This window comes from Erpetoichthys calabaricus, chromosome 3 (assembly GCF_900747795.2).
Source record: "Erpetoichthys calabaricus chromosome 3, fErpCal1.3, whole genome shotgun sequence".
In the NCBI taxonomy this organism is placed as follows: Eukaryota; Metazoa; Chordata; class Cladistia; order Polypteriformes; family Polypteridae; genus Erpetoichthys; species Erpetoichthys calabaricus.
The window spans coordinates 110450266-110462932 of NC_041396.2; the positions used below are offsets into that span (position 1 = coordinate 110450266).

The 12667-nt window shown below is 37.9% G+C and overlaps 1 protein-coding gene across 3 annotated transcripts in view; it reads right to left on the reverse strand.

Annotated features, from left to right (window-relative positions):
• Positions 1–12667, reverse strand: part of anapc1 (anaphase promoting complex subunit 1) — a 299392-nt gene that overhangs the window by 123523 nt on the left and 163202 nt on the right. For all 3 annotated transcript variants that reach the window (XM_051925424.1, XM_051925423.1, XM_051925425.1), the window contains exons 29-31: positions 4033–4267; positions 3342–3433; positions 701–835 (exon numbers count right to left, since the gene is read on the reverse strand). In XM_051925424.1, the coding sequence (XP_051781384.1) occupies positions 701–835; positions 3342–3433; positions 4033–4267 (462 nt within the window). The remainder of the gene's footprint in view (positions 1–700; positions 836–3341; positions 3434–4032; positions 4268–12667) is intronic.

The window sequence follows — 12667 nt, forward strand, 5'->3', positions numbered from 1 at the left end:
GAACTGTGTTGGTGCTTTTGCTGTTAATATAGTCCAAAGATTATCCATCCATCCATTTTCCAACCCGCTGAATCCGAACACAGGGTCACGGGGGTCTGCTGGAGCCAATCCCAGCCAACACAGGGCACAAGGCAGGAACCAATCCCGGGCAGGGTGCCAACCCACCACAGGACACACACAAACACACCCACACACCAAGCACACACTAGGGCCAATTTAGAATCGCCAATCCACCTAACCTGCATGTCTTTGGACTGTGGGAGGAAACCGGAGCGCACGGAGGAAACCTACGCAGACACGGGGAGAACATGCAAACTCCATGCAGGGAGGACCCGGGAAGTGAACCCAGGTCCCCAGGCCTCCCAACTGCGAGGCAGCAGCGCTACCCACTGCGCCACCGTGCCGCCTCCAAAGATTATGCCCTTTTAAATTTACTTTTACAATGTAAGCAGTTTTCAGTACATACATTAAGATATTCTAATATGAATTTGCACCAAGTTTGGAAAATGGCTATACAGAAACAAATCTACTGATAAATGAATATTAAAACTCAGTAATTTAGCATTTTGGGTGTGGTATGTTTTTCATTTCATATATTGCATGACCTACATCGTTTGAACTGCTATATAATGTATACTGTAATAGTACAACACAGACATAACTAACAATTACAAAATCATAAACAATAAATATTTCTCACCTTTATTTGGTAACTCGGTGATTTATGTTTTTCCCTGTTGATGCCAGTCTGAGAGCGTCTGTGTCCTCCTACCATATACTGATATAGTTGTTCAGGTACATTCAGATCAGACATTCCAATCAAGTTGCTGCCATGCTAAAATGGATACCCAAAAAAAACAAAACCCACAGTAAATTCTAGATTTATGTCCACATTGGTGAACTGCATTTACATAATAAACTATACCCAAATGCCTTCTATTCAACAAAACATAAATTAAACACATCAAAATGGGAGGTTGTTTACTTATCTACCCAATTATTATTATATATACCCAATTAAAAAATAAGCTAATCCATATTACTAACCGAGAATGCTAAACCGGATGATGGACGCAGGCACATCCGGCAATGGGCCGTAGCTGCAAAAAGACGTACTGCGCAGGCGCAAACAAAATAGACAGCTATGCAGCATAGGTGGATCTCCTTACAATAAGGCACTATTAACCGTTCAACCGCAAAAAAAGGCTCCATATTAACAGTGAGTGCAATACTCCTTATTACTTATCCATATTTCTAAAAGAAAAAATGACTCGACTCCAAAAACGCAAAGCTCAACTAAAGCTTCTAACTAACGATGTACCTAAAAGTAAAAACTTTATGAACTGCATTAGATCCTACAATACTTCATTTAATATGCACAAATCTACATCCTAGATCCACATGACGCAAACTATCAATCAAAGTGCTGCATCGCAACAGGCACGGATTCAAACGAAACACCTCCCGTCTCAGACATACGTTAATGGCAGCGAAGGCTACAACGGGCTTCTCACACAGCACAGGCAAATCGATTACAGCTCCAAAACAACACGTCCCAAATACTACACATGCAACAACGCGCCTCTCAAACGGCACAAGCAAAACATACACCAGGAAAATTCATTCGGATTAATGAATGTCATTTGCAATCATTGTCATTTAGTTCACTTCCCTGAAGAAACAACTGGCAATACAAGTTATACATTTACACGTTGTTGTCAAAAGGGTCAAATTAGACTGCCTTCTTTACATTCATATACTGAATATCTACAGAAGCTTATAACTGACGATGTACCTGAAAGTGAAATCTTTATCAACTTCATTAGATCCTACAAATCGGTATCCACTATGAACATTAACGGTGGCACTGCACGTGACATCCGTCTTGAAAAAATGTTGTTTATTGATGAATGTTCAATGGCATGAACAAACGTTTATGAATAATAATATTCGATTTGGAGGAAAGGTACTTTTATGAGGAGGAGATTTTAGACAGTGATTAGCTATTCTTCCAGATGCCATGCACTCAGCTATTGTTCAGTGCACCTTAAAATACGCAGACAATTGGCATTGCTTTCAAAAGATACAGTTAGTAAAAAAGATACGATGTCCAGAACCAGATCATAACGATTGCTTATTACAAGTGAGAGATGGTACACTCACCAATACAGATGGACTTCAGCTACATATTATTACAATTCCTCAAGCCTTTATCTGCGACGACTTAGTTACAGAGACATTTGGAACAGCAATCTCATTAGACCAAATGCCCCTTTTAACACAACACACTATATTATGTCCAAAAAATATTAATGTGGAAAACATAAATACCCAAGTCATTCCATTACTTCCTGGAAAGACACAACTCTTTCTAAGCTCTGACAGACTTGACTCTGATCACAACAATAACCATCTTAAATGACCGTACAAGTTCTGAGCTGGAATTACCTTTTACACTTAAACGGCGTGTACAAAGAAATTTTCAAATAAACCTTTACACTGTGCCACACACTTTATTGTTTGCTTTCTTTTTGCATCATCTACACCAAGGGTTCCCAAACTTTTTTCAGCCACAGACCCCTTTACCAAAAACTTTTAAAACCGTTGACCCCCTAATTACATGCAATGATTTTTCATATCCGCACTTGCTTTGATATGTTCGATAAGACAATGAACAGACATGTTTGTGCTACATGTATTTTCATGCATTCTTACGTGTGACTCTTTTAATAACACATTTTACCTTTTCGTTCGCAAATTTGGTATGTAATGTGTTTTTTTTAAATGATTTTACTTCTTAATTAGGTACCTATTGGAATCATAGATATTTTGAAGTAACAAACAAATAGCAGTAGTAAGGGGGTCTATTTTTGCTGTCGTTGACCCCCAAATTTTTTCATTGAAACTATCGACCCCTAGAAAGTTCAAATCGACCCCAGGGGGTCAATATCGACCACTTTGGGAACCCTTGATCTACACCGTCACACTATTCTATATCTCATTCATACATCACGCTCTTTGTCATTCCCAACACCAGGGGTTGGCGAGCGAAGCGAGCAGGGGGCGGAGCCCCCTAGTACTAAAAAAGAATGCACAAAGAATACATTTTGAATGTAAAGGTCTTTTCAGCTGCAACACAAATTACTGACATTTAGCTGCCAGAAAATACATGATTACTGTGGTGCAGTATTGAGTGAATGTACTTGTTGTGCAAATAAGTTTTAACACTAATTGGATCATATAATTGCATTTAAATACATCTCAATAAGTTTTTCATATAACAGCAAAGTAGGCAACTACTTAAACGGGATTAATTTGAACAAAAAACATTTTAAACTTACACCCAAGCAAACCATACCAAGAGCTAAACCAGCTGCCAGAGAGTATGACTCCCTGTCTGTGCAGTACTCCATTTCAGGACCTGGAGGACGACCTAGAATAAATATTTTATAAGATGGTTACAAATAATATCAATTTAATTTTTTTTTTATTTTCAACAATAATTTAATGTTACTTTGGTCACAAGTTACAAATATATAAGGCCTTAGACAATAATATTAGCCATTCCCTTTATGCTGTATTAAAATGCATTTTCTCTTTGTTTAAATTTGACATTTTCTTAAAGCAATAGTCACAACTGATTTAGTCTACAAAACTCAAAGGAAGTAGTAGTAATACATTTCTGTTTACATTGGCTGGATTTACAGCTGCTGCATATTGTAAGTTGTAGCTTTATGTTTGTACGTTTGATTATTTTTGAAGTCACTTCAGTTCTCATGTTTCCCCTGTGGCGTACAACTGAGACAAATGATTCAGCAAAAAAAATATGAAATAAGAGTCTTTAATGCACTGTACTTTATAAATTTTAAAAAATACCAGTAGATATTTATTTTCAATAGTAAAGCCTCATCATAATAAACACTATGAAATACACAAGTCAATTACTTAGGCTACAGGTACATCATATTTATTTATATTTTGATATTACAGCCGAACAACAAACATTTTAAAAGAATTCAAAATTTAACCAACCAATTTCTGCCAAAAGAACTTCTGCGTTGTGTCTATGACCTGTTCCTTGATAAACCAAGCCAAGTCCCACAACAGAAGCCACTTGAACATTATGAGGTACGTCTAATTCTGTTGAAGTAGGTGGTAGCAATGCAGGAATATGAATACTCAAAAGTCTAGTGATTGACATGTCCATGGTGCCTAACTTTGCAGCAGAAACGCCAAGCAGTAATCCAATACTGGTCATCTCATTACCCTGAAAAAAAAGATTATTCACATAAAAAGTAAAACAGTTAAGGACTATACTCTATAACAGAGGTCTGCAAAATGTGCTATCATATACTGGAAGAAATTCAGACTCCAGTGGCTTGCAGACAGTAATATGGGGAAAAAGTGGGTCATGGCACCAGATAGGTTGAGAAAAACTATAGTATACTGAACTGTTTTTGCAACTCTGTGTCAACTCTACAATAGTTATCAAAAGCACGTCAACCAGTCCACAGATAAGGGAGGACATATGCGGGATTTAGGATTAAAAGTTGAAGTGAGACAAGTTATGGATATCGGTATATCAGACCAGTTTTTCATATTGTTTACTGTAGTAAAACTGATAACTACAACTAACAAGATGCCTATTGTTAAAAAACATTACTTTGATACATCTGCAGCTTCAAAGTTTGCTGATAGTCTAAACAATCAATCAATTTGTAGTTATTACCTCAACAGCGCTAACAATGTTAATAGCAAGGTGGAAAATTTTTATGCTCAGGTGAGAGCTGCAGCTGACAGCTGCCTCTGAAATGACAGTTAAGAAATCCTCCCACACTATTAAACCCTGGAAAACCCAAAGAGTGTCTGATTTAAACAGAACATGTCAGATATCCGAGGCATAAATGGAGAAAAACTAAATTGATAGTCTATTATGAAGGATAAAATAACTGAAGATAACAACATAGTGCACCTTGATAGGCAGTCCTATTTCTCTAAAATGATAATGCTGGCAATCCAAGAGTCTTATTGATTGTCTTCTAAACCCAGCTCACTCAATGCAATGCCTCCTAAAAACTACTAGTGAAAGGAGTTTCACTAGTAGGCTTTCATGTTAGGCTTTCATTGAATTTTTAAACAGAAAAATTAATGACATTAGAAATAATATTGTACACCCCCCCCAAAGTTAATCAGATTTAACTGCAGCATTCCATTTTAAGCAAGTGAAATTATTTCACCAGAATAGATTCACCCGAACTACGTAGGATAATTTCTAAACTGAAACCCTCCACCTGTGTCCTTGACCCAAAACCAACAGGCTTTTTCAAAAGAAGTCTCCGATGTCCTAATTGAAAGTGTATTTGACCTAGTGAATTCATAATTACATACAAGGGTCTTTCCTTATTGTCTTAAGACAGCAGTTGTCAAAACCCCTGCTTAAGAAAAATAATCTTGACTCGTGTTTTTGACAATTTTAGATCAAAATCTAACCTGTCTTTATGTAAAATTCTAGAAAAAGCAGTCATTATACAGCTAAATGATTACTTGAATAAGCATTCTATTCTTCAAAAGTTCCAGTCAGTTTTCAGAATAAATCACAGTACAGAAACTGCACTGGTTAAAGTAATAAATGACTTGTGGGTTAATGCGGACAAAGGCTATATATCTGTTCCTATTCTCACAGACTTGAGTGCAGTATTTGACACCATTGACCACAGTATTCTTATAAATCGCCTTAGTCAATGGGGTGGGCCTCTTTGGCAACATCATAAATTGGTTTAAGTCTTACTTAACATGTTGAAAATTCTTTGCTAGTTGTGGTGATTATACCTTGGTGACCTATGATATTTTATATAATGTAACAAAAGGATCTATTCTAGGTCCACTACTCTTTTTCAATCTATATGCTTCCATTAGGTCAGATTATCTCAAAGCACAAGGTGAGGTACGACAGGTATGCAGATGACACACAGCTGTATTTATCAATAGCACCTGGGGCCTCATGTATAAACGGTGCGTACGCACAGAAATGTTGCGTACGAACCTTTCCACGCTGAAATCGCGATGTATAAAACCTAAACTTGGCGTAAAGCCACGCACATTTCCACGGTAACTCATATCTTGGCGTACGCAATTTCTCCGCTCGGTTTTGCAGACTGGCGGCACCCAGCGTCAAAGCAGTGTTACTGTTCCTGTGTGATCACCCTTTCTTTCTTAGATCCACATTCCTGACGTGGCTTTATAAATACACTGAAACTGCATATTGTTTATTAGTGTAATGCATCTGATTGTAATTAACCTGCAGCAATATAATGGTCCTGGTAATAGCCATAGTATTCCAAATACCATAACTGCTTTAGCGTTGTTACTCTCACTGCATCTTCTTCTTCTTTCAGCTGCTCCCGTTAAGGGTTGCCACTGCGGATCATCTTTTTCCATATTACTCTCACTGCACCACTCGGAGTATTTATATCACTGTATCTGAGTGTGAATCACAGCAGCAATTGATCGGAAAGAGAATTATCGGTATACAGTTTCAAGTACACACTACCTCAACCATGGCAAAAAGCGTCAAAAGCCTTTCCTGTACGGACCTCGCGTTTCAGAAACAGTTTCATCCCAAGAACTATAAACTCACCCAATCAGTCCATCAAGTGCTCCTTGTAGAACTGTTTGTACTTATAAGTACAATGACCTCACTTTAAACTGACACTACAGTACAGTTATAATATTGCACAACCTGCGCCACTTTATAAAGCGCGTATGATGACAATATCATTTTTAAGATGAAATGCAGCAAAATATGTTGCTTATAGATATACAGATAAAACTTTAACTTCATTTAAATAATCTGTACTGTATTGTTAATAATTAAACATGTGAAGACACGGTGCCGCAGCGCTAGCTAGTTCAGGGATTGTTCCTGCATTGCGTTGTATTCTTGCGCTGACGCGACACTGGAAGGATAGACGGACAGAATAATTAAACATGTACTACGAAGATATTTCAATGTTCCTTAAAAGTTTTGAAGAATCGGCGTTCTAAGCTTACAAATGGCTTAACGTCTATTACAGAGCTGATTGTGTGGCGATTGGGTATTTGGAGCAAGAAAAGGAAGGACAGGAATTGGAGATTAGTACGTTTGAAAGAGACAGTACTGCTGTGATAAATTATTTTATTGAAGGTCGTACATGGCGCAGCAAGCCTCTTGCATGAGATATGAACAATCACTGCGCCACCGTGTTCCCATGTTTAATAACATGCTTTCATTCCTATCATCATGAAAATGATATCACGTATACATCTCAGTATTTTAATTATTCAGAGAGCTGTAATATCACAAATGTAATGGATTCTGTGTCCTGTCGGAGAAAGAGAAAGAACGGAAGCACGTAGTGATTCACACACATAGAGCACATAGAAGATCAAATACAGAACAAAGCATTTAACGTGCTACATGAGAAACTAGTAAAATAAACGATTTTAAGATGAAGTTTATGATGTTCTACTTTAATGTCAAAATAAACTATGTGGTTAAAGTGGAAATTTCGAGAATAAATTTGACATTTCGTGCTTTTTTTTCCCCCACTGTGTGCCTATTTTTTTTGTCTGTTCCCTAATAAGCTTTCATATGACACTAAGACGGTGGGCTACGACTTGCTTTTCACGGCGACTTTGATATGTGATTTCTTTTTTATTTCGGGCACTGTGCGACTTTGTGAATTTGATCTTTCGAGTTTCTCCGACACTCTGTCACTCGATCAACTTTCTTTTGTTGATTATACCACTGTTTAAACCAACAAATAGTAGGTTTTTCCTTTGCCTCCACTTGGTATTCGCTGAAATTCTTATATTTTCCCCTGTGCTTTTCCCATTGTCTTTTCACAGAAGGCTATTTATATTGATTTGCATATTCAAAGAGGCGTAATTCTGGGAGGAGTTGGGGCGGGACAGAAGGTGCGTGCACGTGCGTTACTTTTCACGCTGATCGGGATTTATGTAGTGGAAGAACATGAAATTTTGCGTGCGCACGGATTCGTGCATCTGGATTTTTCTGTGCGTACGCACAATCCCTCTTTTGTGCTTACGCCATGTTATAGTGTGAGTTCTACGCACGGCATTATACATGAGGCCCCTGATGACCCTGATGCTCTTGGCTCTCTGTTCCTGTGTCTTACTTGTATTACTAAATGGATGATCTTGCTGCTAGCTGATCTACTGCTGTCTTTCCAGTTCTGTGGTGGTGATCTGCTGTTTACAGATTTAATGGAGGGTGTCCCAGATTTACACATGACTACCATCATCTTCAATTTCTTCCATGTGAAGCCTGAATACCATAATGACTGATTTAGAACATCTATGTTAGGTAGAATGCCCATTTGGGGCTGGGTGGTCTTTTGGCCTGCACATTTTGCTTTCTTTTCTCCAGGCTAACTGGAGTATTTTCTTTTTTTTTTTTTGTTGTTTTTTTCTCTCCTCCTGGCCATTTGACCTTACCTTTTTCTTTGTTACAAACTGTATGATAATATTGCCTAATCTTATTTCTTTATGTTTTATATTAACTTCCTTTTATTTAATTTTGTAACGTACTTTGAGCTACATTGTTTGTATGAAAATGTGCTACATAAATAAATATTGTTGCTGTTGTTAAGAATTTATTGCTCCATATCAAATCTTTTATGTACGACACTACTGTTATCTCCAACCACAATTCTCTTATTTTGGAGCTTATATCACTATGCCCTACATACTCAACTCTCAAGTGATGTCTCATCCCTGTTATTAGCAGACATAAACTTTATAGTTGTGCCTCAGAACGGGCAAGAAGTTCTCCCAGTTTCTGCCTTGATTGATTATCTGGGAGTGAGCTACCCAGAATTGTAAGGGGAAATAATTTGATGTGTGTTTTGTGTCTACAACAATCGATATAAACACATCGTTAAAACAAACGTTTTTCATGTTTTAGTAATAAATGACAAAATGTACACATGAACTATATAATGTGTGAAGGCTAATGGCCAAATATCAAATAAACACTTTCACAATAGGTGCAAGTACAATATGACAGCTTCTGTGGTGCTGTGGTTAGAACTGCCGACTTATAACCTGGAGGTTGTGAGTTTGAAACCAACTCCCCGGCAAATTTACCGTTTTGAGTAGTGAGCTGCTCTTATCCTCTTTAATAAAACCCCTGTGTGCGTCCAGGTGTCCGTGTGTGTGTGTCTTCTGGTGAAGTGCGCATGCGCGGGGCACGGTGCGATGCGCGATATTACTGTCAGAGAAAATTACAGGAGTTTTACGGAAATACAAACCAGTATTACTGCAAGAGGAAATTAAAGGTACACAATACAGTGACGCATATTAGAGCCACATACAAGCCAGTATTACTGTCAGAGAAAATTAAAGGCATATTACCGACGCGCACGCCTGTATTACCGCCAGAGAAAATTAAAGGTATATTACGGACATACAAGCCAGCGGACGTACAAGACAGTATTACTATCACAGAAAATTAAAGACACACAATACACGGCGGCAGCCCATGAAGAACGGTCAGCTCAGCAAGTAAACACCAACAAAAGAAAGGCTGAAAGACAAAGAAAAATACGACCAACAAACAGAATGAGGTCAAGGTCCCTTGCCATTTAATATAGACTGTTCCTACTAATGTTTATGCACTACTGTTCTAGCGCCCATTATTGTAATGGGCTTAATGATTAGTTGTTATTATTACACAATAAAAACATACATTTGATTTGTGTCTGTAACAGCCGGTGTAAATTTCTAGCACTAAATGTGAGTGGTGTTTTGAGACAATGGAACTGGAAATTCTCTGATCTGAAGGGATAAAAGCTGACAGACAAAAGCTGGTGAATCTGCCTTCTTCGTATCTCACCGTCACTTGAATTCTTTTTCATTCAGTTTTACTGAGTGTTCCTGCTCACGCTGAATTAGTATGCACCTTATGGTCTATGATGTCAAAGCTGCACTGACAAAAAAAAACAGAGACATAGGTATATATGATATTTGGAATAACTCATTTTATGACCTGTATAGTACATTTCGGTAAACATTATGGCACTGATGCAACATTATTCATATTATTCATATTCATTTGCATGCCTTCTTGCGCTTGTAATCAGTGACCGCGTTTTTTTTTTTTTTTTCGATCTTGCCCCATGCACGGTACTGTTTCTTTTGTACTCCAGGTCATGCAGAGGAAAGAATAGTACAGAAAGGTCAGTTCTGCGATATATGCAATCAACAGATTCAAATGTTAACAGTTCCCACACACCCAAGGACCGTCCTTTCTACGTTTACGACATGTGTACCTGTTGCAATGTACACACTTCTCTCTGTGATGTGGTTACTATTACATTACACTGAAGGGGCTGGGGGGAGCGACGGTCTTGGAACAGAAGCTTGTTGATGTTGCATCCTCTTTTGCTTTATCCATCGCCTTTTCTAGTAAGAAGCGATGACAAAGTTCCTCTGCAAGGTGAACCATAAACACTCTTCTTTTCTCAGTGCCCCCCGTGCATGCCTTGTACAGTATATGCGTGTTGATTGCCACCAACTCAATCATGTCAACGCAGCACCGGGCAAAAAAGACAAATATATGTGACATTTTGAAGAAATCATTTTATGACCTGAATAGTACCAATCAGAAAACATTGTCGCACTAATGCAATATTATTTGAAAACGGAACAGTTTTATTCTCTCAGTCACGTTCACGCTCTCCCTCTAACCCCCGACGACCTGACTAACTAACAGCGGCAGTATAAATTCACACCCGATCTGATACTGTTCGTTTTCAAATAAAATTGCATTAGTGCGACAATGTTTTTTGATTGGTCCTATTCAGGTCATAAAATGTGTAGGGGAAGACAGGGCAGGTTGTCTCAGGGGTATGTTGTCTCAAGGGTCGTCTAGCAAAAGTTATAGCTATGGTGTGCTGACGTCCCTGGATAATGTGTAAACAATACAGTGATGAGTAGCAGACAGTCGGGTAAACAGTAGGATTGTTAATTACATCACAGATTAAAACTCGTATTTTTGTCAACGAAAAAGCATCTTTTCGTGTATCAGAGAGTTTCACATTTCCGGAGAGTTTTTCAACACAGGTAACTTTTTCAAGCACTGATTTGAAGATCTTTGAATCCTGAATTTATTGTGCAATGTGCTAGTTGTTTACGTTAACTTCGTTGGTGCTGCTGAAAACTGAAATGTACCAACCTCTATTGGGGCATGTTGTCACATGCGTCGAATTCCGTCAAAACAAGACTTCATTTTCATCTTCCCGGAAAAGGATGAAATAAAGGAGCATGACGCCATTGATATCATCATGAAGTTGCCTGCCCCCATTCACGTTGGTGGAACTGCCAGAAGCAGCAAGCAGTTTAAGTTTCGTTATGGATTGCTATGCAACTATGGCGCTGACATAGGCCTGGACTAGACCTGTAACAGTGAGCAGCCTATGACTGTAAAATTGTGTTTTGTTACAGGAACATGATGCTGTTGCAACTGAGTTAGTCTGTAGTAGTTGGTATGTTCTAAAGGCCTACTTGATGACAGCTTTAACTATTCGTGACAACATGCCCCTGCTTGTGAGACAGGATGGGGTATGTTGTCAAATCTCAAGTGTCCCAGTTTAAATTAGTTTATTACATACTAAGTATCTCTGTTGATAATGCCTGTTATTTTGTATCTGTTTAATGGTAATTTACCAAATCAATGCAGGCCTTTGCTTGGCAATAACTTTATATTTGACCCATCCACAGCTGACTAAGTAAAACTTGAGACAACTTTCCCTGTCTTCCCCTATATTTTGTCATTTATTACTAAAACACGAAAAACATTTCTGTTTTAACAATGTGTTTACAAAGATTGTTGTAGACACAGAACACACATGAAATTATTTCCCCTTACAATTCTAGGTAGCTCACTCTCAGATAATCAAGGCAGGAACTGGGAGAACTTCTTGCCCATTCGGAGGCGGTGGGGGGATGGTATAGCAGGCTGCTTGGGCTTATCGACACATTTACAAGACAAATGACGCTGGCGGAGAGGTGCGAAGGGTTTAATTTGGGCCGGATTTACGAGTTTTTTTGCAGACTCTGGTAATTCTAGTGTTCTGTTAAAGGAACAGATATTTAATTTTGTTGTTCAGCTCTATATTGCTATTTACTTTTCAATATTTTGGTAATATAAGAAATGCTTTTCAGTGTGAATTTGTTTGCAGTTTACACTATATAATAATGAAAATGCTTTAGTTTCTTATTTTTGTAAAAGAAGTAACCAAAGTTGCCAGTTGGCAAAATGATGCCTGACTTTACTTGCTATCACTTTTTGCTAGTAAGGGTGTTTTCTTTTAATAACACAAGAGATGTTTCAGTTTGTAACTTATTGCCTTTATGTTTTTTTTAATCAGCCATACATAAAAAAATATAAGCAAGAATGTATGTTAGGCATTTACTGCTTAATACACTACAGGCTGTAGGCTATCAACAAGACTACCTCAGAGGTTGGTGGTACCTTTTTACTGCTGTCTGATCATAAAAAATGTAAAATAAACCTAGATTTATGTTCTTGAATATTTTGTTGCTTTAATCTCATTATACCAAACTGTTATTGAACTGTGACCTTTCAGTACAATTACAACCCTAT